The sequence below is a fragment of the Athene noctua genome, chromosome 1 (genome assembly GCF_965140245.1).
Source record: "Athene noctua chromosome 1, bAthNoc1.hap1.1, whole genome shotgun sequence".
NCBI lineage: Eukaryota > Metazoa > Chordata > Aves > Strigiformes > Strigidae > Athene > Athene noctua.
The window spans coordinates 167,294,289-167,320,946 of NC_134037.1; the positions used below are offsets into that span (position 1 = coordinate 167,294,289).

The window sequence follows — 26,658 nt, forward strand, 5'->3', positions numbered from 1 at the left end:
AAAGAGAAAAGCAATTTAAGATAGCTTTATTTTAGAACATGATTCACCCTGAAGTGTTCCATGTGTTTTAGGTAATCGAAGGAGTGCAGACAACTGTATGCCTCCATCTGTACATTTAGATACTACGTAGTATAGCTATTTGGAGAGTATTGCATGCTGTATAAAAATAAAAAGTAAGGAACAGGATGTTTTAATCAAGTGGTAAAATGACGGAAGAGACTTTATAACTGGATGTGACTGGTCTGAAGATGAATGACTGACCAGCCCTAGGGTTACAAAGGTGAGGGTGGGTCTCTTTGGTAAGAAAATGGACTGTAACTAGAACGTGGGGTGAAATTCATGAAAAACCACAGGAAAAACACTGAGCAATTAAAACCAAATCAAAAGTCAGGCATTTTATATTGGCCTTAAATAAACAGTGACAGTGAGGCAACTGTTTCATTACATATGCTAAAAGTCCACACAAATTACAGAGAAAAATCCATGTTGATAACAAATGACATTGCTTTTTCCTTGCCCCTTTCTGGATCAAAGTAGATGTAAACCTACTTTGAATTCCATGTTGTTATCATCATTTTCCTAAAGAAAGATTTACCAGAAAATACTGCTGTTAAACAGGACAATTGTTTACTTCAAATCGCAATTTTCCTAGCTAATTATGTCTGAAATATGCATGTAAAGTGATGTTTGGACAAGGCACCATTAGCCCCACTGGAAAAACATCAATTGGAAAAGTACGTGGAATCAGATTCTGGCTTGCATTTGCTGCAGCTAGATTACAGAATGGCACAAGAGGAATGCAGATGTGAAGACAGTGATGTTAAGAATGCCTGGCCCTTGAAATGGATATCAGAAAAACCGTGAAACACCGGGGCACACATGAGGCCCAGCCACAAAGCACAGCAAAGCAAAAATCAATGAATATTTGGAACAGAATGCATACAGGGGTTTGAAAACTGCAGTCATACCCACAGAGGGTAGCCAGGGAGGGGTAACCATACCTTTCATGCCTTTCAGGAGGGACGAAGGGAAGAGGCACTGAGTCAGCTGTCCTAGCTGAAAAAGTGGCAGCCTCGCAGCAACCACTGCAACTTCAGGCAGATGGGCATCAAGATATGAAATCGGCAGCCCAGGTGGATTTGCCAGATCCTGTAAAATTCAAACCAGATACCTCAGAGGAAACTTGTGAGACCAAGTGACAGCGGTAGGCATGTTGGAAACTATCTGAACTTAACATATGAGACTAATGAGAGGGATTTGTAATTGCATCACATCTCTGCACTCAAAATTCCGTCTCCTTCACCATGGCAGCAGCTAGGTGAAGGTAAACTGACAACACTAACAAGAAAATGTGAGGTTTGACTTAAAAAAGAAAACCTGACTTAAAAGATATTCACAGCAACACAGACGCACACTGCGCCACTGGCATTAGTGGCAGTAAAATCAGTCGTCGTCTCTGGGACTGAATACACAAAGCTTTTCTCCACCCCACTGCCCACTAATTAGACCCATGATGGCTGAGCCTAATCAGCAGGACACTGAGATTACTCTTCAACCCAGCCTTGCAAATAACTTCAATAAATCAGCAGGTCACTACCAATTTCATAAGTGGAGGCACTTAAGCCAATTCCTGGGATTTGATAATGCTTCAGATTATTTTTCTCCCGAGGAACAAGAGGAGTTGCAGTGAGGATTGGTATATAATCAAAATTATTATTTGATCAGCATAGGGGCGATGTGACACCAACTGGAATTTTTAACATAAACATAAACAGCTTGCTTAAGAACAGCAAGCAGAGAATATTGTTTCTTGTATCAGTGATGAGCAGACATGCTGAAGGCTGAAAGGTCGAGGAGAGAGATCCCTTGGACAAGTGCAATCAGTGATCAAAAGGAGGGGGCAAAAAACGTAAATGCTGTTGTGGTAGGATCACTGAAGGAGGAAGAGCAGGTGGAGGAGGCTTTCTGTGAGCGACTAACGAAGTCACCCAAAGAACAATGGTGCTTTGATGGTACCCAGAGCCCTGTCGGGAAGGGAGAGCACGAAGCTATTGCACAAGTTCATGGAAACATTTTTATACAAAGGGAGGAAAAAGCAGCCCAAGAAGAGCCACTCTGTATTTTAACTGCATGGGAGACACCACAAACAATTTGGAGAACAGATTCATAATTGAAAATGATCTTTGACAGACTGGAGAAATGAAATGAGAAAGTAAAATAGGAAGTTAGCCATTAAGGACAAATGCAAAATTTTACAGCCAGACAGGAGCAATCAGCTGCTGAAGTAGCCACTATCTGGACTGCAATTGTGTGGAGTGGAAGGTATGGCTATAGTGCCACGCAACCTCAATGTGAGTCAACAAGGCCCTGCTGTTGTGAAAAAAGCAAACATCATACAGGGTTATGCAAACAGGAATATAGTCTGCAGGACACATGGCACTCTCAGCACTGGTGCGCTTTGTTGAGGTACCACCTCACATCTGGAATGCTGCATTTCAAAAAAGATATGGCCCGTGTCGGACATGGCCTGGGGAAGGTGTAGAGAGAAACACAACCCAGGAGTAAAGACTGAAAGAAGTGGAGCTGTTCAGAGAAGAGAAAACTGTATAAAAGGTAAAACTGCCTTCATTTAGCTAAGAGTGCAATGAGAAAGGGGATAAACAATTTTTAATGTGCCTTCAAGAGTAGGAGAAAGTAGAAAAGGTCAAAGTTACAGGAACAAGGATTTAGGATAAACATCCAAACCACAACATTGCTTAGGCTGGAAGGGACCTTGGGACATCTGCACTCCAGCCTCCTGTGCAAAGCAGGGTTCATCTAGAGATCAACCCAGGTTGCTCAGACCTTGTCCAGTCAGGTCTTGAAAGCCTCTCAGGACAGAGACTGCACAGCCAGTCCAGCGTCTGACTGTCCTCATAGGGAAAGTTTTCCCTACACTCAGCCGGAACTTCCTCTCTTTCAATTTTTACGACTTTAGTAAAGACCAGCTTTTCCTCTTGCTGACCTCTCTGTAGCACAGGGAGGTGACTGTTAGCCTGGAGGAGGGATGACTGGGCAGGAGCCTAAGCAAGGCCTGCTTACCTGGCCTGTCCTCACAGGGCCACCACTCCATCCCTGTCTGTCTTGGCAGTCCTCTCCGCCACCCTGAACTCACTTCAATTTACTGATGTCTTTTCCATACTGGGGGCTCAAAATGGATGTGCTATAACAGGTGCCAAGTAGAGGAGGATAATCACTTCCCTCAGTCTGTTGGCTGTCCCTGTTCATCCCGCCAAGGATACAGTTGGCCCTCTTTGCTCCAAGGACACACTGTGGCCTCATGTCCAGCTTGCTGCTCAACATGACCCCCAGGGCCTTACCTGCAGCACTGCTCCTCTGCCAAGCAGTCCCCAGGCTGTGTCCTGCCAGGGGTTGATCCACCAGCTTGCCCAGGTCCCCGTGTATAACTGCCTTGCCCTCTTGTGTGTCAGGTGCAGCACCCTAGTTTGGTGTCATCCAGAAATGCAGTGAGGATGCACTCATTTTCTCCTCTAAATTACTGATAAAAATATTAGGACAGATGCCAGCACAGACCCATATGGTACTCGTAACTGGTCTCCAGGGAGGGTATGAACTATTAATCACTGTCCTCTAAACCCAATGGCCCAGCCAGTTTTTCTCTCATCTGACAAGCCACCTATGCAGATGACAATAACCCAGGTTGGATACTAGGGTGGAGTGAGAGTCTGTCAGAAACCTTGCTCAAACCATCTACTAGGAGTACAAGGAGGATGTAACCTGCTACTCTCTCTTCACTACAGATCTATTCCCCTTGCTGAAGATGTTTTTTCTGTAAGATGTTAGAGCTGACACTACGTGTTTGCTTGAGAATCAGACTTGTCCAAGGCTTACCTCCTTGGAGGCCGAGCAAGAAGGGCAACTAAATTTCTCTTCGTTGTGGTCAACACAGTCACATGAAAGGGTCAAAAGTAATGAGTCAACCCCCCCTAGAATGAAAAGACATTAATGAGACCACTACTTGGTCAGATTTTGGCCTGTCTTAGACTTCGGAATTTCCCTTGCCCATCCCCAATCCAACAATGCAACAATTAATGTTGCATGTGATTCCAAAGTCAGTAAGGCTGTCTGCTCACTTTCTACTTGTGCTTTGTCCAGAAATCAGTTCATGTCCTGCCTCAGAGTCCCTTTATCAAATCTCTTCCTCCCGCAGCTCCAGGACTTTCTTCTCCACCAACACAAGAGGAAACAGAGAAGCATCCTCCATGTTCATTGGAGTGGAAAGAGGGAGAGGAAATGATGGAAAATACAGGACTGTTTTCATGTGTGAAACTCTCTCTTACCTTTCTCTTAGACATGAGCAGTATTAGCTCTCAAGTGAAATAGGGGTGGGTAGAAAAGGGAGGAGCGGTCGCTCCCCCGGCTCTTCCCACAGGCCCAGGAGGCAGGCTGGCGCGAAGGCTGCAGTGGGAGCAACTCCCTCCTTCCCTCCCTCGGTCTGGCCGGAATCCCAGACAGCTCCAGGAAGAAAGTGAGAACGATCTGAAACATGTCCAATATTCAGCTGCATAGGTTGCAAGACTTGAAATCAAGCCAAGTGCTGGCAAAGGCACAGCAAGCCTAAGCCTGGTAGACTAAAGGCTTTTCTGTGAAAAACAAAGAGGTAGGGAGACCAGCTTGATTGTTATCTGCTGCCTTTCTCCCCACTTTGTCTTGCAGCTCACTGAAACCAGAGGAGAAACTATTTTTTTTTTTCCCCCAGACCAAACTAAACACGCAGTTTTAGAAACCGAGAGCTAGAAGTGGCCTACGGCACAGCGATTTCACAGTGCTGAGGAAAACAGCGCTCTGGATACCTTTGTCAAAAACGCTTGGGTTTGTCCCAAAGGAATACCCGATTCATATCAATTTTCCCTTCCTCATGGGAACAGCTTGCAGAGTTCTCAATATTTTTAAGTTACTTGGATCAAAGGGCCAACCATACTCACACAAGCTGCTCCAGGGCTCCAGCTCACCCCAGAAGCTGCCGTCCCCAGCATCCCATCAGAAGTTAGCACCTTTCTGCTCTGCTGGCTTATGAATGCACGTAACTGCCTTTTGGTCCTGTCAAAATGATCTAGTTAGAAAGCAAACACCAAAACTGAAATTATGAAAAAGTACTGAACCTGATGATTATCAGACCACTGCTAAGTAGGCATTTTCATCTCAACAGTTAGAGATAAGCACAGCCTTTCCCCTCCCACATCGCATATGTTGAAATGAAGCCACTGGCTACCAGAGCTCCTGTGTTGGCAGCAGAACTGATTTTTTTAGCTTCCACTATTCAACCAATTCCACAAATCCAATTTACAGTTGAAACTTTCGATCAGTTGAATTAACAGCTTTTTTGGCTGTAACCTCCAGCAGGAAAACAAGCACCTTCTAAAGTGCTTCTGCTACCGCTGCAGAAGTACTATGGGGCTGCGGTATAGGGTAACAGCGTCCTTTCACTAGCAGTTCTTCTTGCTGGAGGTTACAATTTTGTAAGAAATAAAACATGACTTATTAACAGGTGATTAGATGTTTATGACTGATAAGTACCTTGATGACAAGGAAGGATTGTCCACATAGATCAGGAAGCATGCTCCATTTTCCATATGTGTAGATTTAACAAATTGAATATTATGAAAAGAAAGAATTGAGGCATTTGTAAAAAAACCCCTAACCTTCGCTAATCGGATGAATTAAGAAATACTTGTGCACAGTTTTAGAATGCATCATGTATCAATCCAACATAAAGATACATTGATTTATTCTATAAACATTTGGCTGCAATTCTGATTTTTTTCCAAATTGAAATTCATGCACTCCAAGGTAAAATTGTGCTCTGGAGTAACACAGCTCAGCTTCATCCTTGCAATAAAGGGCAAATTAATACAGCTACAGACATTCTCTTCTGACACCCTTACCTATTAGGCATTACTTCCTTACCAGCTGAAGTGAGTGCACACCAACTCAGCTGTGTTTCTCAGCTCTGACTTTTCCTGAACAGGACAGCTTTTTGGGGCAGTCATCAGTGCAGCAGCAGCAGTTGTAGTTACAAGCATCTGGAGAACGGAGTGAATTAAACCCCCTCCCCCAACTGCTATGAAAGCAGTTTCATTTCTGATATATTAAAAGCAGTATATTCAGTTTAAGGTGCTGTTGTAAAATAGCAGCAATGGACACAGTTGTTAACGCCCAGATTTTTGCAGTCCTAGGAAGAATCATCTTTTAGAAGCCATGACCCCTCTGTTAATTCATTTCTTTAAACAAACACGCTCCTTCTGTCAAAAACAAGCCTTCTTGTTCTCTACAGACCACCGCTACAGAAACTTGCAGGACCTCTCAACCAGAACCCTTAACCAATTCCCAACCTCAAGTTGCACTCTCTTGCTATTTCAGTTTTATCGAGTAAAGAGGTTTGTTGTTTGCCCCCTTTTTTTTTTTTAGTTCAAGACATGCTCCACCAGCTCTAAAAAAAAAAGACAAAGAATCACTCAAAAATAGCTCAAGAGCCAAAAATTTAAAACTTGTAGTCTATGTCCTCATTAGTCATTTAAAGAGCAGCATTCCATCTAAAGGAAAGGGATAATTTTTTTCAGATTCTTATAAAAAAAGGCTTTATTTTGAACAAGTTTTCTCCATTTGGTTTTACAGTCTCAACATACATCATATTCATGGACAAGCAGCATTTTCACAGAATAAGAGCCAAATACAAAGAGGAAGCCACTTGGGATTAACAGTTTCAACCTAATTGACTCAGACTTCAGAAAATACTGTATGCTGTCACTTATTTGAGGTAAAGCAATTCCATAACTTAAGAGCCACTGTTTAACAAGTCAACAATGAAATATTTGAGAGAAGTAGGTACCTTTGGGAAGAAGGGGGGAAAAAAAAAATATTACTCTTAAGACATTATGAGCAACAATAGAAGGGGAGGGTCAAATTTTCACTTGGTTTGTATTGGTAAACCAATAGTTTTGAATACCATGTTTAACCCAATTTGTGGACTTGAAATTTAAAGTTTGATGAATTTTACTGGTAGTATAGTTTAATAGTGAACCTAACTGAAGATATGTCACAATCTTGATTTATATGCTGAATGCTGTCACTAGGTAATCGTTACATGATCAGGTAGCGATCAGTGCACTTTTTTCCATCGAGTATCCAGTAAAATCCATTGCTTTCAGTGCCCATTATGGCATATTCCAGTTACATGGTTAATTTTTGGGTAGCTGTGCAATTATACCATAAAATGATGCATTTGATGGAATTAAAGAGTGCTTTCTTAAAAAAAAAAGTGTACTGGGGGAAAGGAAGAAATCAACATTCTGCTATCTTTTCACATAAAAATATACCTGCAGTTTAACAGGGTTAGACAAACAGATGAAAGCTCTTACAAGGACACATTTAGACTAGTTTATAACTTGTTTATAGAGCAAACCATCTTGTGTCATTAATCTGTGTAAAGACTATCTTAAACCTTTTTAAATAGTATCCACATTATACTAGGTACTATTTAAAAAAACTCAGAAAGACTACCCTCACCTTTTTGAGCTTGACTTTTAAATTATCTCACTAGTAATCCTAAATCTCACTGAAGAGGAAATGGAACTGGATCAACATCCTGTAAACTGCAAGAACTAAGTTATCAATGTTAAATTCCTAATGCCTAGCAGAAATACCACAGGTTTCAGTTCAGCCGTTTATTGCCAGGCACTGCTCAATTTCTTCCAGTGAAAAGAAAGCATAATTTTATTTATGTACTTGCAACAAAACAAACAGTAAAGCCATCTTCACATAGAGTGATACATTTCTTTAAAAAGCTTACTGACAAAATTCTGTAATCTGGTTGGCCAAGCCATCCAGTGCAAACTAAATTCAAATTGAACTGGTGCAAGAATTTAGTTGTAAGAGGCAAAGCAGACTAATTCAGAAAAGCTCATTTTTCAATATTTTGTTTGTCAACTCCAAGTTCCAGTGAACAAAATGGTTTTATACTTTGTTTGGGGGCAGAGAAGAGCTGGTTTGTTAATCTGGCTGTGTGACACTTCTGTATCCTTTCTTTAAATCAAGGAGCAGATTTATCATTAAGCAAGTTATCTGACTTGGAACTAAAAAAGCACTAGTAAATTCTCTCCCCCATTGGAAAGCTATATTGTATTACATAGCTTCATGTCCATAAAGTTGTACCTTGCAGAAATGTGACCACTGACCAAAATTTCTTAGTACATTACACTTTGAATAAAAGCAGACATGAAGTTGCAAGTCAGCCACTGTACAAATTGTCTCTCAAGATGTTCCAGCAACATTTCACTTAGAGCTTTAACTCCTTAAGAGATACACAACCTCCAATATATAGCTGTTGTACAACTCAGTTAAAATTCAGACAGAAAGATGTCTGTGAAGAAACTGCCATCTATCCATTAGCTTTTATTGCATTTCAGACCATCAGAAAGTGAGTAAAGGTGGAAAAAAAATATTTTACACTAGCATCCAATTAGTTTCCTATGACCTTGAATGCTAACAAAATGCTTTTCATTAAATGACGAGTAAGAGAACATAGAGTAAAAAAAAGTCAGTCTCTTAAGAAATTTGGTCCTTGTATTTAGGACCTAGTATTTCCTTCAGTAGATCCCATGTATCATATTGCATGGAGCATGAGCTTTTTTAAAAACCTCACCTGCCTGTTATGAATCATTCCAATAAAAATACTACTTTTTTTGACACTGCACTAGGAAACTTTCTTTCCAGCCAAAGACAAGGAATTTAGTCAAGAGTCATAAAAAAACCTGAACTATGAACTCTGGCACAGCCAGGAGTAGCAACTCAACTACTCCAGAGTGCTTAGAAAATAGGCTTTAGATTTTACACCAAGAAATTGGATTTATTGTAAATGCCACAGTCACATTGATAGACAGAGCACAGACTTCTGGTAACAAACAAACATACATTTTTGTAACTAAGCGTTTCTACTTGGTAAATAAATGCATTTTGCACAGCCTTCCTTTTAATGTGCCTAAACTAACCTAAATAAGCAGACAGCATAGCAGAAAAGGGAAACTTATGTGAGTAACTGTTTCTTAAGCAGTATATTATTTTTACTATGTATATAATATTTTATATTATATACACACACATTTTCATCAACAGTTCAAATTATACCCGAATAAAAAAAACAAAACCAAAACTGGCGCTCCTCCAATACATTTACCACCTTTCCCTCAGGCATAGTTAATCCAGGTATTTGTCAAGATAGAGGAATGACAGTTAAAAAGACTCCCCCCACAAGAAACAAGTTACACAAAGAATACTGTATCACTACAAATTTTTTATTCAGAAGCCCATCTTTAAAAAAAATCTCATTATGAACTTGTTTGGTCAAACTACAACACTTTCTAGCAGACATACAGTAAAAATGGCATGGCTCAGAATCGACCAGATCTTTCACGATCTCTTGACCGCCTCCTATCACGTTCACGTCCTCCTCCTCCTCCTCCACCACCTCCACGACCACGATCTCTGGATCTAGACCGACGTTCACGGGACCTCGACCTGGATCTATGCCTTCAAAGAAAGTTTGAACATTTTATTGTTTCATCACATTCAGGAACTTACTTGTAGTACCACACAGTGGAACACTTAAGGATGTTGGTAATGAGGGAGAAGAGAGACAGTGTGGCATTAGAAGGATTGGTAAACCTGCACTCAGGCTGCGAAACCATGTATTTACAAACTGAACAAACATAATACCGAGGAGTCAGCACGTACTGTTAAGAGACTCAACTGTTCACTGCCAGTCACCATTGCAGTGATGTGCAAAACTTCAGGAAAGGCATGTGGAGGAACCAAATGCACTGTTACACAGCTGTTAAAGCAGCAAGAGAAGGGGGACACCTGCTTTTGCAGTTATGAATAGCTCTTAGCAAGACACAGCAAAAGCCTACAGCTGTAAGCCCACTCTTATTAAATCAACTGCATTAATTAGCAGTTACAACTCTTATCTTTCTTTCCCTCCCCCATTTTTTTTCCTACCCTCCACCCTTCCAGAAGCCATCAGCATTTGCAAATAATCTTCCCTGCCTCTGTGGTCAATGACTTAAGTTCAGGAAGAAAGCTAAAACCACCCAGAATGTACTGCTAACACAGCTACTATGGATTTATAGCTGACATGGCACTTGTCAAAGAAAAGAGCGATTTGAACGTTTTTAAACATTTTAGAAATGTCAATTTTATAAAATAGGTAAACAGTACAGTTTTAAATAGATGTAGAAATTACAGCAGAACTAAAAAGCTCAGGGAAACAAATGCTACAAATGTCTTAAGTTTGCAGAATATTGTTCCATGGTGAGCTGTTTTGGGGTGGGAGTGCGTGTGACGACAGATTTTACTGTGCAGAATTACCTTCAGGTCAGTCCAGTTTATACAACCTACCTGTGAAAGCCCACTGACAGAACTGATTTTTTTTTTTTTTTGGTATATCAAGCCTTACTGCTAACCCGTGACAGCTTTAGCTACACAAAGAATTTAAATAGGGCCAATAAAGACAAAACTGGATGGAGGATTCAGCTATTTTATTTGTTTTACCACAGACTGAAACTAGGCTATGGGTAAAACAATCATATTCCAAAGCCTAACACACAAGTCTGATCTTTCTTGCAATAAAAGCTGATACCTTTTCACAGCATTACTAAGTCTGAGATACTCAGATTCATAGAAGTGACCAGAAGGCTAATACAAGAGCATACTTAGTCTTTTTCATAAATCAAACATGTTAAAAGCTTACATTTGTGTTTAATATTAATTGGGATATTTCAGTAAAGCATTTAGGCATAATACATGTACCTAAGCAACACAATCTACTCTTTCCGAAGTTAAATTCATCCTCACAAATTTTAAGACACTGCCAGTTAAGAGACATTTATAGGAAAAACCTGTTCATAATCCAAGGCTCCTTCTGTGATTGAAAGAAACCTACAAAATTGTGCTCTATTTAAAAGGAAGCTCAACAATTTTATATGCTTAGCCTAAATAGCAAAGTCTTAAAAGCAAGTAGATTGAATCCAGATCAAAGGGAACCATCCACAAGACAGGTATCATAGTAACAGCAGGAGGTACTTTATACAAGGTACCTTATTATATATTTATATTAAATTATTTATTAAAATTTATTTATCACTTTTTTTTTGCTATTAAGCAAAATTACTATTGCTCTGCCCTACTGAGAATTCCTATCAAGAAGGACCACATGGTGAGGTTAGCATTAATAAGAAGTGAGGCTCAGTACAGCGACTGCTTGTTACTAACACTAAGGAATGAATACAGGCTAGAAAAGTGAGCCATTAAATGTTGGAACAAGTAAGGCTGGGTCCTGAATATCATTATAGATATGCCTGACTGTGTGTAATGCTGGAAGCAGCTAGTCTGAACCTGCCAAAATGCCCATCAGCCAAGTAGCCTGCTTCTAAGAGGCCACAGCAAATACATTTAGAAGAAAGTAAGAGGCATAAAGCAATACTTCTAATAGTGTCTGCCTGTAACAGTTTACAGTTTGGAAATCTGAACCATGGGTAGGTCCCTATATACCTAGTAACTCAGTAAATAATCTTCTCCTTGAACCCTTCCTTCTCTTAAAGCCATATTAACCTTCACCATCCATAGCACCACAGAGCAAGAAGCACCACAACTTAGTTGTTTTTTTTGGTTTTTTTGTTTTTTTAAACGAAGACCTATTTTCCTTTGTTCTGAACTGGCCCCTTGCTAGCTTTACTTGATGCCCTTTCATTGGCAGGCATCAGAACTGCATTAGAAAAAACAAGAGAGGACTCAAGTTTAAAGATTTGCCTTCAGAGTTTTCAGCAACTGATCCTTAATTTACCTGTTTTAATTGTGTTTAAAAGCAAACTTACTTTTTACGACGACGCCCATACAACTCACGTCTTAACTCTCGAGAAATGGGCTTCAAATGCATAAAGTTGCAGAAACCTCCTCGTGTACACTCTCTGAAACAGAATTCAAGACAGTTAAAATTCCCAGCTCTAAACTGTATCTGGTTGCCCTGAGTCCTAATGAACCTCTACCCATCTAAAAGGTAGTTAGTTACTTCTAGCACTGAAACCAGTAAATTGCAAGCATCAATTACTGACACTGACTCATTCCTAGATCAAAATCCTAAAAAGATAGCAAAAGTCAGGAGGTTCACTGCAGGTCCTCCACATTAACATTACCTAAGTGGGTTTTTTCCTACACTAAGTTCCCCATAAAGTCACACCCAAGCAACCACCCTGTCTGTGCAAGCATTTCAAAGATACTGTCACGGGCAAACAGGAAGTCACTTTTTACCCCATTTCATATTGACGGCAACAGGCCTCTCTGAAGTCAGTCACAGGTGAAAGCTCAGCATGAATGGGCTGTCCATTAAACCAGCGATTGTTCAGGTCAATCACAGCCTTTTCCGCATCTTCTTCACGGCGAAACTAAAATCAAAATTAACATTCTCTGATGTTAGAGAAGCAACCGATTCCTATCAAATCAGTCAGCTGTGTGAAGTCACAGGCTTAGGACTCGTAATCAAAGTAGAAACTACTTCAGAGTTCCTGGGACAGTCCATCAAATCAAGGGTACAGCTAGCTTTTCACTAATCAGGACTCAGAGCTAATCAAAATACTGACAGTTTCTCTTAATTAAGTTCTATTTGGTCTTTCAAGTTTTATGGCTTGCATTAAGAAATACAATAGTAGATATTGTTTTCTTAGTACAACTTTAAACAAAGTGAATGCTTAAGAGTACTTTCTAGAGAACTAATGCTCCAAATATAATGGATTTTTTCAAACATTTAAGCGAAACCTGCATGAGAACTAAAGCTCTCCTTCATCTGAATTAGAATTTACAAAAATCCGATCCTGTTTTATGAGGAATGTAAAACTAAAATTTGAAATTCCTTTTCACAGCTAACCACTTGCAAATTTTTAAAAGCTACTTTTATTTCTGATTATGACTTACATGGTTAAGAATTTTAGGCATGAAAATACTTTCCAGTTAAGGGAATGTACAGTAAAAATATTCAAACTCTCATACCTCCCCAACACTCTGTACACACAATAAAAAATTTCTGCAGGTGACAACTCTGTACTCGTTCTTCAAGAGATACCAGTGACTTAAGGGCTAAACCTAAGTGCTTCGGTTTGCACTTTAAAACAGCAGCTACTGCCAAATGTAACTTGCTTACAACTGGGAAGCTGGAAAATAAATTCACCTGTTGAAAATACACACCTGTTGCAAATAAAGCTCTGCTCATAATGAAGTGTTTAAAAGGCAATGTGATGGGAAGACAGACCCCAAATTAATTCCAGTAAACTAAGTAGCCCAGCAATTGTGACTGTTTATAACAATGTAAAAAAGGCATTAATCTTAATGAAAACAACACAGACTTTGACTGTCAAGAAGGCTCCTCACCATCTCAACATTTCCTTCAGATTCCATCCACATTTTCACTCTTTTTACTTTCTAAAGTTGGAGAAGAGCTTACATCCTGAAGAGCTACTATCACAAAATCTATAAGCATAGCTTTTAAAATTATAAATCAATAAACACCACCCCTTATTGATTATATAAACATCTCTCTTTATCCTACCTTTACGTATACATTTCCAACTAGATGATCTCCAAGGTTATCACAAACATTCATCTCCTCAACTTCACCATATTTTTCTTCCATTTCTGTGAAGACCTCCTAAGCACAAAGCCACCAATTAAAAGTTTGCAGCTCATTAGTTATAAGCACGGAAGTATTGCATTTAGCTGTTAGTAAGTACAAAAGAAGGCCCCCCTTAAAAAAGGAACCAATACAAACCCCCTTTTTTTACATTTCTCATTTTAAAATTAGTACTTGCTTGGCCTGTACCATGTCCATCTGTAAGCTCAGCACTAACAGCATACAATAAAAAGCTATGGAAAACACTAAGCATACAGTATTTACAGAATACATAAGATGCACCAAAACCACTACATATAAACTATATTCTATAGTTTTACTTAATTTGCTTATAATTAAGTATATTTTAAATTTACAGGAAAGGAGGGGATTATTCAATCAAAACACTATCATTTAAGTTGCTGATATTTAAGCAAAGTCTATTATAAACAGTAAAGTTAAAACCAAACTAACACAGGTTATACCAGGAAATATCTAGCACTTAAGTTTTATACAAACACCTGAGGAAACAAGAGCTTTTCTCTTAATCTATTTAATAGTGCTATACACCAAAACCATCTAACTCATTCGTGTTGACAAATCCACACACACTTTAATGTATGTTCACATCTTTTACATACCTCAAAGAATTCATCATAATGTTCCTGCATCTCAACATCGCTCACAGCACCTGTAAAAATCAAGAGTCATATCGATTAGAGCCTATAAATAAGGAAGAAATTTTGATCATACTACAAAACAATCTAGAGAGGTCATCTGGAGCATAAAAGACACCATATAGCATGGAGCTAACTAATAGGAATATTAAAAATAAGTATATGTTAAGATCTTTGAGTCCCCAAAGTATATGTCAAAACATTACATTGACATGATTAAATCAAAACAAGTTTTAATCAGAGCCAAACTTGTATGCCACAAATTTAAAGGGGAAAGGAATTACTCTGAAATATCACTTAAACTTAATGTACAGTCCCACCCCCTATCTACCAATAATTTTACCCAAACAGAAGGCAAGTGCTTTGTTACATCTGCATATTTAAAATCATGGTTACAATTTAGTGTTCCTCTTCCTACAGGCAGAAATTCATTTTAACATGTCCACCTCTCCAGCATATACACTAAAATTTGAGAGTTCACAATGTAACAGTCCAGAATTTTTTTTAATTTGCTCAAAATAATTACTGAAATGACACACTTTTCTCAGTGCCCTCAAAGAAGGGTACCATAATGCTTTGCAATAGAGAGCAATTTTCTAGTTTAATTTTGAATATCACTTAATTTTTCTGTAGTCCTGAAGAACACCTTTAAGTGCGAGACAAATCAGCCTTATATCCAGGTTAGATTATTTTCATGCTCCAAGCTGGACTTATTATAAATGAGTGCTGCTTGCCTGCTGCTATAAAAAACAACGTAAGTTTGGCTGATTTTTCAAAGCATTAAGAATACAAAAATTAATTTCATTTCTTTCTTCCAGTCTACAGCATTTTAAACTACATTAAGCTGTGTACATTAAAGCCTAATGTATTAGCTCTTCAGCAGCTAAGTGGTTTATTAAGATCAAGCGGAGCAGTTTTAAAGTCAACCCTGCATTTTACACTAGAAAAATATTCTAGCCTTTGAATTACAAACACTACTGTTTTAGTTTACAGAACGTGAAAGACAAGAAACTGAGCCAACAAAGCTGAGCTTATTCACTTCAGGCTGCTATGAAAAAAAAGATGCTTTGGGCTCAGTCATTTTTGGCTAATATTGCCATTTGGATGAATTTTAAATTTTTCTTCTAAGGCTCTAATATTAACCAGGCACATTCTCTGGAGCTGTAATTAATTTTCTTCCACCCATCTCACCTCCTGAAGAAGGCTAAGGGACATCTGTTCTATAGTTTAGGCTAACAATGTTTCTGTATTTGAACCATGTTTGCTTTAAGAACTTTTTTCTTCCCCACAGTTACATAGCAAATTAAGGAATATCAAATATTAAACCAGTATTTCTAGCCAGTTTAATACTTAACTATATTCCCAAGGTTCTGCCAATACCACTGATAACAGCTTACTAGTACCTAAGGATTTTATTTTTTTTAAAAAGGTATCAGACAGGGGCTCTGTGAGCCACACTGGGAATAATTATTTTTTACCAGATGGACACATGCTAAAAACTGAAGGAGATTTCATTTGTCAAATTAGGAGATCATAAACAACGGTTAATGACTACTCGAATGTCCTTCTAATGGGGGAAGTGTACATATGCACAGGCTTTACAAACATTTGTATGCCAGGGCTACTGGTATCTGAACCTTGAGAAGCCCAATTACTAATTAAAATACTCAGGAAAACTACTGGTGTTCAAAACTAAGGTTAATCCTCTACGACGGCAATAGAAAGGAAGACAGTTAAGCAACAACAACAAAAGCATTAAATAGCTACCCAAGTTATCCATTTAAAAATACATGCAGTACTTAAGTAGGGACAAATATCAAAAACCCTGGGAGCCAGGAGTTTCAGCAAACCTACTGGTAACAGAGCCCCAGCTCTACCACAGAAGGTACAGTTAGGCTCTGTTAAATTGCTACCCATTTGTCATGACAAACTAGAGTTGGATACCAGCATTCAGAACGCTAGAGAATCTGTTCGACTCTTGCAGCTGTACAGTCTAAACAGCTCCACAGACCAAACTGCTGTAACTCTGTGCAAATTAGTTACCAGCGCATTGAGAATTTAGGGACAGAGTGGAAATACCCAACTGTTCTTTTTTTTCTTTTGGTTGACTGAAACAGCATAAACTACTAAGCATCCACAACAAAGTCTACAAACCAACAGAACTGTTTAAGCATCTAGACAAACTTACATAGCTCATTACGTATCTAGCTTGATTGTGTGACAAAAAAACTCAAATTACTTAATTGGGCCATTATTGCTTTTAGAAAGAGAAGACAGTGTTGACTTTTAAGTTAGTGGCTGATTTCACAAAGCAGGTCTAATCAAATGCTGGTAACTAATCTGAACTAGTCTATAATCCAACAGTCAAAAAAAAGGAATAGCCAAACAAAGCTTTATTACCACACAGTCAATATTCACTTCAGCAAGAAATATTAGTTAGAAAATAACACCGATCCTTTTTGGTCCTAAAATTTTCTTTTTTTTTTTTCCTTTTTTTTTAAAAAAAAAATCTTATTCTAATATTGATGATTCAATCACAAGGATATAATCAGTAATCGCCGATCAACAATCCTGGTCATTTAACTTCTGCCAGTCTCACAGCAGGTGTGTTTTCTTATGCCCATTCCTACCTCATGAGGAACCATTAAATTAGTTCATGACCATACCCAAATGTTTTCCCCTCCTCAAAAATACTTTTAAAGATACATTTTTCTTAAGTACATATGAAACTTGGTTTTGGAATTTGAAATTTCAAAGCATGGAAGGAATTTTAAGCATGCACCTATCCAAAAAGGACAGCTGCCAGAAGGGAAGCATTTGTCAGTCAAAGTGTATTCTTCCAAAGTAGACTCTAAATGGAAGCTGCATTAACCTAGGACAAGTTTCTGCATGCAGTCTCAAAAGTTTCAAATTCAAGTTCTCTTAACATTTACAGAGCAGGAAATTTGTTTGGGATGAAGTCAATGTGTCACTGTCCTGCTTTTTTAAAAGACAGTGGAGCCTAATGGATAGCACAAAACATACAGAAAAGCATTCCTAGGATGCAGGCAACTGGCAGGGAGAAAGGCGAAGGGAAGAAAGCAGTGCAAACCAAGACTGCTTTGCAGGGGAAGTAAAATTTCAACCCTTTTTGATTTAATAGATGGTATTCAGATTCCCCTCATAGTTTTGGGAGTAGGAAGGAAGGTGAGTGGGGATAAAAAAAAAGTTTGGGTTTTTTCTTTTTTTTTTTGTGTTTGTTTTGGACACATTTAATGTAATGTGGTCAGTTTGATCTGTTAAACTAAAATGGCAGACCAGCTTAAGTCGACACTGAGCTCTGACAATCAAGCCCAGGGAACCAGTGAAGGAACTTGTATGAACTTACAGCGCAAACCGTCAGCAGACTGGGAAGAGTTTTGAGGGTTACGGTAAATGTTCAAGAGGGCAATGGTCTGAAATACAAAACGCAACAACTTTATATTATGGAAAATAATTTTAACAAGAAACCGGTTTCCTTTAGGGTCGCTTTAGCCGAGTCTGTGCTGAAAGAGAGGTGGTTATTCTCTCCCAAGAAGGAGAACTTTCACTTAGCTGGTGACCTTTCTGAATCATCCTAACACTGTAAAGTAATAGAGATCTCATGATACTGCATTATTGTATTTTTCTTTATTTTATTCACCAATATTACTATAGAGTGGTGCATGCTTTCAGGCAGATATGTAATAGATATTATCCAAACAGAGTTATGAAACTACAAGCATAATGATTGGTTTGAATTTGGCTTTACTGAATGGTTTCTTAATAGCAAAATCCCAGGAAAGGAAGGAATACAATAATTACGGCATAACATGAAATCTCCATTTTCCTAAAAAAGTTAAGATGAAAGAAAACCCACAGTTTTGGGAAACTTACCGTCCATCACATATACCTATTTTATTTTATTTTTTTGTTAAATCAAGAATTTGAGAAATGTCTGCAGTTTATCCCTTTAAAAGGAACACAGTGTTACTAAGCAATCAAGTTTCACTTTGCAGTGCAAAAGAGAATCTGCATCAGGTCCAATTTATGCAGTCAGTTCTGCACTCTGAATTGCACACATTTGACAAGCTCTTGATCTATGCGCAAGAAGAGTTCCGTCACTTGTCCTGTTTGCAACAGCTTTATGTCAGCAGCTCAGAAGCCAACATTATTTTCTCATAATTAGGAGTGGGCTCTTTAACACCATTCTTTAAAAAAATTTCTCCAACTGTGGGACTTACAGTGTGAGCCGTCAGCCGTCTGTGCACTGTTTTGGGGGTTACGATAGATGTTTTGAATCAAGATGGTCTGCGGGGAAAAAAAATAAAAAGGGGAATTCTACTGGCTGCTGTGCATATAATAGACAATTGCAAAGAGACAACTTGTTTGCAAACAGCTAAAAGTAATATTTTATTCTTAAGACTTCCTTTTGTATTTGCAGAATATCTTCCAAAATTGCATCCAGACCATCATATTATGAAAACAGTTTTAATTAACCACCAAGAAAGAGCTGCGTTTGTCTCAAAAGCTATCCTCAAAATGGGAGTTGAGGCCCAGTAACCTAAAACATCAAACTACATGGTATTACAGAGATGCCTAGCTTTCAAGACCAGATTCATTATTGTAAGTCTAGGGGGAAAAAAAGCGTTACGTGCACAGCATAATACATAATGCCACAGAGTCTGAAATGTTACACCAGTCAGGTTTTTAGGGAAGAGCTACGTCTCATTTTGTGTATCAGGAATTTCTTGGTGGAATTTCTGTTTAAATAATATAATAGCATCATAGGTTCACATGTTTCCGAGCCTTCAAATAAGGACAACATCCTTTTAGCCCTTCTGCTTTTTACTTGAAGAATTAGCCCAGGCAGACTTGAAACCTTACATTTGTACCGTTCTTCTTAAAATCAAGTTGTCTGAAAAAACAAACCATGTTTAAGTTAGTAAACTAATATTACAAAAAATTTCCAAATGTCCATATCACTGTAAGCAGCTCAAAAATTGAAATTTGATTACTTAAAATACAAGCTCAACGTTAGTATGAATTGCAATCCCCAAATAATTTTAGCTTACACATTATTATTAGTCACAGTAAGAATTCAGAGCTTAAAGAAGTCACAGGACCAGCAATGTCATACCTACATATGCTGCCCACTTAACACAAAAAAAATCCATAACATCACATTTAAAAAATAAATAAATAAATAAATAAAAAAATCACACACTTGTTTTATAATGGCTGTGGTCATACCAACCAAAGCTTTGTGCTTCCATGGCCCAGGTTTAAAGTTTTAGCCTACAATCGGAGAGAGCCAGAAACATGCATATAGTTACAGTGTTTCTGCTGATTGGTGGTAATTTGATCACCCTGTATTGCACGACCTTTCCTAACACAGCTCTTCTACAAAGTAGCTGCACCAGCAATAGCAACACAAGATAAAAATATTGTGCCAGTAATATCCCATTACCAAGAGATCTGTTCTTCTATTTTCTATCACAGCTGATTATCAATCCGCATACACGTAAAGATTTCTGTTCCTACACATCTGCCAGGTGTGGTGCTGTAGCAGTCCCAGACATCACTGGATGAATATGACATGCCCTGCTGACCCACCTCAGCAGGCATCACTAACTGCAGTTTCTAAAGCAAAGCTAAAGGCTGCACTGACAGAGGAAACTGTTGCTACATATGAAGTTTTTCTGTAAAAAAAAAAAAATTAAAACGTTTTGTTTGTTCCATTTTGTGGGGTTTTTTTTCGTTATTGGTTTTGGGGTTTTTAAAAACTTAAAGACAACTACTATGCAAGTTGTCTAATTTAGAAATATTTTATAGCAGCCAATGACCTAAATTCAGGTCTTTAAACAACCAATCACATTTCAGCATGCGCTCCATATAGGTCAGCAACATGGATTACTTTTGAAAACCGATATTCTTTCTGAGATACAATTATTAAAAATTATCAAATTCCCAGAAGCAGAAAACTGGTTTTGTAGATGAAGTACAAGCAGCGGTCCCTACTGATCAGTCACCAAGACAGTTTCCCCTAGAACTCCCTCTACCCACTCACAGACTCGCAAAGTCTAATTTCATGAGCACCACTGCTCTGAACACCAGTCATGTGGATAGTACTTGCTTCCCTAATTGTCCCCAAACGAACACCATTCACCACTCTCATCAGTTTTGCTTCAAGTCAGCTAAAATGAACTTGCAGAGGACTCCACTTCTATGTAAACTTTACTTTTGTAGGCAAAACTGCTGATAATGCAACAACTTCCATAGGTACTACTTATACAATACTCCCAAAGAAATCTATTTACTTGTATACCTTGACAATCAGCAGTGATAGAAAGGTAAAGTATATAGGTCTCCAGGAATGTAATTTCTGAAAACTATAAAGCTCATAATAAAACCCCTATCACCTACTGCACCTTCTTTTTCTTCCTGGCAGACATGCAGTCACACCTCATGTCTCTAACAATATTCAGATAGCCAAAGATTAAATAATCTGTTAAATCTACTGACATACACACCCTCAACAACCAGGCAAGTTGTTTTCAAGAAACAATTTTTTTGCATTCAAAGTAAGTATGTGTTACTCTCAAAACTTAAGAGCCTGGGTCAGAGAGCAAATGTAACGACAGGTGAGTCGTTTTTATGTATATAATAGAAGAAAATTAATAAAATACTTAAATTCACACCTTTGAGATAGGCGGAATATGCTGTAATTGCTTGTGATTATAAAAATCTGGGATGGTTTAAGTGCCTAAACACCACTGAGAAGGCACACTCACCTGAAAGTTAGCACTGGTTGGTCTCTACTACAGGCAAGCTTACAACAGCATCGCTTCCTGCAGCCATTAAGGGTGACAGGAGATAATTAGAAATGCTGGGAGAAGTAAATGGAATACCCCCAAAAAAGCAAAAACCCATATAAACTGGGGCCAAAAGTGAACTAGTTAATCTGGAGCTCAGTAATTACTCTCTTGCATCTGAGAATCTACATTTCAAAGAAGCAAGAATATACTTTCACAAGAAAGAGAAAACAAAAAGGAAAACAAACCTGGCTAAATGTTGGTTTGTTGTGCAACCGAGAACATCTGTCTCCATGACGACAAGCTCCAATTTTGAAATAAAATGAACAGTTGACTCTGCAAGTAAAAAACCAAAGTAGTTACATATTGGAATAGAAAACATTAATATTCAATTCCTATAAAACATATGCCCTAAATGCCTTTATCTAGACGTGGAAAAGTAACACAGAATAAAAAAGTCAAAACAGTACAGGAAAGCATTACAGCAAATCTATTCATATTCATTCCTCTTTACCCCTAATTTACAGGGAGTCATCTAATTAATTGATTTCACCCACTACTCAAACCCAAAGTGCATTCATGATACCACCACAGACAGAAGCAATCACTACTGTTTTACCCTTCTGGTTCTCCATTCTTGGCTGTAGATCGGTTTCAGTGGGTGATGGGAAATAATGCACAAAACAGTCTGAAAAGTTACACTACAAGCTAGATGGCTGTGTCTTGGTTCATGCAACCCCTAGCCTTGGCAATATAACCTGCTTTAAGGCTGATACCGTTGCACCTACCTAATGTTTTAGAAACCACCTGTTTGAAGTTATACTCTAAGGGTAACTCAAGACTGCTGCCAACACAGTATTTGAAATAATTCAGGTAACAGAAAAATCATGTCACAGAGAATACACATAAGCAAAATAAATTCATTTTATTAAGTCATGTCCATGAATGTAGTTAATTTTAAAGGAAGCATTTAACTTTTTTTTTTTTTTTAAACACAAGCTTTTATTGAATTACCTATCATCTCATGACACCTTCAAAATTGTGCTGGTTTAGGAATGCCAATAAAACTGTCACATGTAAGTGTAATTCACATGGAATGAAGAAAGAGAACCATAAGGAGTTTAGTTACCTTGACTGGGAAAACTGAATGCAAAATTCTGAAGGGCAAGAAAACTATTATGGGCTATACATGGCTAAGTGAAATATAAGAGTTCTCCTGGAAGAAAGATTATTATTCCCATGCTCACAGTTAACACCAGTTCTTTCCACAATCCTGTGTAACCAACATCAACTCATAGAGGGGAGAAATATTAAAGTACTAAAGCATATCTGATCTCTAGCAAAACATTCTACTGTAAAGTTGTAACATGCTTACTCTTCATTACATTTCTGAAAGTATATACTTAGCATTACAACATACTTACTGTCTTTTCTGAACTCTATCCTGAAATAAAAAAAAAATATCTAACTATAAAATTTCCAATAGTGCCTCCAACTTCGACACTTTCTGGAGAGTTCTGTGTGCTTTTTGAAAACAAAATAAGACCAGTATAGGAATTTCATGCCTGCTGTATTGGCATATACTAATACTGTTAAACTGCAATGCATGGTATCAGGAAGGACGCTAGAGTAACAGTGCTCAAGAGAGGTTGCGGATATTGTTTTTCTGACAGACGAGGGAATTGGAACCGGCAGGTAGCACTACAAAGTAGAAGGAAAACAGAAGCCTCACGGCCAGGGGCTGACAAGAGTAATTTAGTCCAGTAGCACACCGATGCCCCTTTTCATTTTTACGAGCGGAAAAACACGTTGGTTTGGTCAGGCCGACGGTGACCAAATTTTCGTTAGGAGGGTTTTGTAAGTATGCTTCCAACAACCAGAGAAACTAGAGGCGTTCCCGACGCGTGGAAGGCTGCAGGCAGAAGCCTGAGGATCAGGATGCAGCAGTCGGGGAAATCCTCCGCACCCTGGGGAGGGGGGAGAAATAACCAGTCGCTGTCCTTGCAGCAGAGCGGAAGCTCTCGGGCTGCTGCGAGGCGCAGAGACACGAACAAAAGGGGGAAGGAGAGGCCCTTTCTGGCAGGAGGCGGCGGGAAGCTCGGCACCCAGCGGCCCCGACCGCTCCCGCCCGCCGCCAGAGCAGCGCAGCCGCCGGGGGGAGGGAGGGAGGGAGGGGGACGGCAACGCGCCACGAGGCGCGGGCACACCCGCATGGCGACCGGGGGAGGGGGGGAGGGAGGAGGAAGTCCCCGAGGAGAGCGGACCCGGCCCGGCCCGGCGGGGGAGAGGGAAGCGCATGGGCGGGGCCGGCGGCGCGGACACGCGCAGGCCCCACGCGGGGAGACGCGCGCGCGCCCCCTCCCTCCTCGTCCCCGGCGGCGCGCGCACGCGCGCTCCAGCGGGGGAGGGGGGAGGGGCCGCCTCGGGCCTGGGGGGGGAAGTGGGGGAGCGCGCGCCTCGCTTCCTCTTCCCTCCGCGGCCGCGCGCCGCCACGTTCCAGCGCGCAGTGGTGGCTGGGGGGGGGGGGGGGGGGGGAGGGACGGGACACTCCCGGGCTCGCGCCCCGATCCCGGGGATGCCGCAGGCCCCTGGGGCGGGAATGGAAGAACCGCGCCGGGCCCCCCGCGGGGAAGGGAGGGAAGGGGGGGAGGGGGCTGACCGCCACGATCGGACCAGGCCGCCCCGGCGGGCGCTGCGCGTCCTCGCGCCCCGCGGAACCCGCCACCAGCCTCCGGCCTCCCCCGAGCCGCCCTCCCCGGGGCGCTGAAGCCGCGGGAGCGGCGCGGGAAGGGGGGATGGGCCACTCACTTGTCCTTCTCTGTTCCGAAGATGGAGGCCAGATACTCCGCCATCTCCCACCGCCCGCCCGCCCGCCGGACAGCCCGGCGCCGATCGCGCACGTCACGGCCGCCGCGCCGGAAACACTTTTACCGAGCCGGGGGGGCGGGGGCGCGCGGCGCCGTGCGCATGCGCGCGGCGCCGCCAGCCCCTCACGGCGTGGGGGGGCTCTGCCCCCTCTCCCTTGCCGGCGGGCGCGCGGGTCCTTCTCGCGCCACGCGGTGCCGTTGCCGCGCATGCGCCGTAGCGGAGCGGTCCCGCCGGCGGCGGCGGCGGGAGGAGGTCTCCGTCCGCCTCACCGGGCCGGTGTCCGGCTGCCGCCGAGGCCAGAGCCCTGCCGGGGCCAAAGCTGTGGGAAAAGCGGTACAGGCTCACCGCGGGAGGCTGGGAGGTGGTGCTTTAGGGAGGGGATGCAGCGGCCCGCCGGAGACCGAGCGGCCTGTGGCGGGATGGAGGCCGCTCTGTGGGGACTGGAGGTCTTTCTTGCGCCCTCAGAGGCCGGCGTGTATCTCGTCGGGAGTGTTTTGTGAGCTATAAACAGGTTGCGCTCTCCCAAGGGGTTCAGCTGGGGGAACTGCTGAAGTGTACTGTGCTGCCATGTGCAGATGGGTGCCCAGATCTCCTGATTGCACCCTCCTCCCATTGTGCGCTGTGGTATGGCCGTCAAGGTGTCGTACCCAAAGTTCTGAAGCAATCTGAACGTTGCCAGAGTAAGCTCAGAGCACAAGACAGCTTAGCCAGTGGCTGAAGGAAATTGAGAAGCCTCTGATGGATACTGAAGCACATGGCTAAACACATGGTGTGACAACAACTCCAAAGATGTTGGTCTCAAAAAAAAAAAAAGGCTGAAGGCAGACATGACAGAAGGACTGGCAGGGGCATAGCATTAAAGGAGGTTTATATGATAGTAGAGAAGATATGGAATCTGCTTAGAAGCTAAAGGGTCTTCCTGCAGTTAGTCATAGGTACAAAGGACACTGACAAGGAAGAAATCCAAATTAGACCTTTGTTATGGTGACTTCAAGTGCTGGAATAAAGTAATTGGTCAAAGGCAGGAAGGTGCAGGTTCTGAAGAAGTTTAAATAAAAGTTGGGTAAGCTGCAAAGAAAACCATGCATTTTAACAAAAAACTGAGTGAAGGGTAGGACCAAATTCTCTCTGCTTGTTTGGGGAAGCTTCATAGATTATGGGCCAAAAGCTGTGCATTTGAACCAAGTGAACTGAAATTTTTGAAATGGAACAGTAATGCGCATGGCAGACTGATACTGTCCAGCCTGATCAGCATTTGCAACACAAGTGGTGTTCTGGTCTGAAAATCATGGCAGGAAAGCGAACTTACTCGTTTTGTTGATGCAGAAAACAAGACTGAGTACCCAGTGTATTTCAAGTAAAATTTGTCTCTTAGATATTGTGGAATTCCTTGAAACATTTACAAATATGCTTTATCTCATGTAGTGTTCACAGCCCCTGTTGTAGTCCACAGGACTATTTGCAAGCACAAGTGCTCGCTGCATTGCGCCTTAACACAATACAATTGAAACATACAGCAACTCTAGTTCTGAGGAAGTAAGCTGAATGTCTGACTCCAGAAGATTTTTAAAATGCATCTGCTTTAGAAATGGAATGGCAATTTTAGTAACTTTTCACTACTTTGACAACAGTTACACCCAATGAAGGGAATATTGTTGCTTTCTGTGACAGCCCCTGGGATTCCTCAGTTAGTTTGAGTTGATTCAAAGACACCGTGACCCATCACAGGACAAGGACAGTCCTCTTGGTGCCACTGTATGTCCTGCCATGTTCTTTCTATACGTACTCTTTGGGGATGTAAAGCTGATGTGCTTTCCATTGCACCTTGCCGAGATGACAAAAGCTTTCTGCTAGAGCTTCTGCCACATACAGACAGATTAACTTTGCTCCTTCCTCCTGCACTCCCTGGCTTCCCTTCAAAATCACAACTGTGGTACAGGTGTTAGAAGCAGAAATTCCTGGCAAAGTCAGAAGATCTCATTAGCAGAGAACAGGTATTGCTGCTTAGCTTTGCACAGAAGCAAGAGTCAGCTTCCTGGCCAACCCTCATCCATACACTGAGCAGGATGCTGTATGATACGGAATATACCTTTGGCCAGTTTGGGTCTGCTGCTCTGGCTCTGCTCTCTCCCAGCTTCTTGTGCACCTGCTCATTAGCAGGACATGGGAAACTTGAAAGTCCTTCATTTCTTAGCAACAGATAAAAACATCAGTGTTTTCTCAACATTCTTCTCATACCAAATCCCGTGCTGAATCCAAAACACAGCACTATTCTAGCTACTAAAAAGAAAAAAATAGCTCTGTCCCAGCTGAAAACAGGGCACAGTGTATGCACCTAATAAGGTTTGTGTGTTAGAGGATGCACTCTCTTTGCCTCAGTTGCTCACCGCTGGTCTGCCTCCCACCTCAGCTCACCACTGCAGTTTAAACTCACTAAAATAGCAGAAGCCAAACCCTGCAAATAAAAAGAGTGCATTTCCTGCTCACGTAGTGAACTGAACTGGCTCACTGAGCAGCTTGGTAAGTGCCAGAGCTGGCATGAGGGGAGATGGGCACTGCTGTGGCTGCAGCCACTACTGACAGAGGAGAA

At 40.9% G+C, this 26,658-nt stretch overlaps 1 protein-coding gene across 5 annotated transcripts; it reads right to left on the reverse strand.

Annotated features, from left to right (window-relative positions):
• Positions 1-9,329: 9,329 nt before the first annotated feature.
• Positions 9,330-24,164, reverse strand: U2AF1 (U2 small nuclear RNA auxiliary factor 1). Of its 5 annotated transcripts, XM_074904435.1 has the most exons (10): positions 24,009-24,164; positions 21,449-21,536; positions 21,180-21,236; positions 19,273-19,303; positions 18,630-18,696; positions 14,353-14,402; positions 13,652-13,750; positions 12,361-12,494; positions 11,928-12,020; positions 9,330-9,585 (listed from the first exon to the last, which is right to left on the reverse strand). In XM_074904435.1, the coding sequence occupies exons 2-10, from the start codon at positions 21,493-21,495 to the stop codon at positions 9,447-9,449; spliced, it is 717 nt and encodes a 238-aa protein (XP_074760536.1). In that variant the 5' UTR covers positions 21,496-21,536; positions 24,009-24,164; the 3' UTR covers positions 9,330-9,446. The 5 variants fall into 5 exon arrangements, with proteins under 5 accessions (XP_074760536.1, XP_074760506.1, XP_074760525.1 ...); XM_074904405.1 differs by lacking the exon at positions 24,009-24,164 and having other exon boundaries at positions 21,449-21,739; XM_074904424.1 differs by lacking the exons at positions 19,273-19,303; positions 21,180-21,236 and having other exon boundaries at positions 24,009-24,162.
• Positions 24,165-26,658: the final 2,494 nt, after the last annotated feature.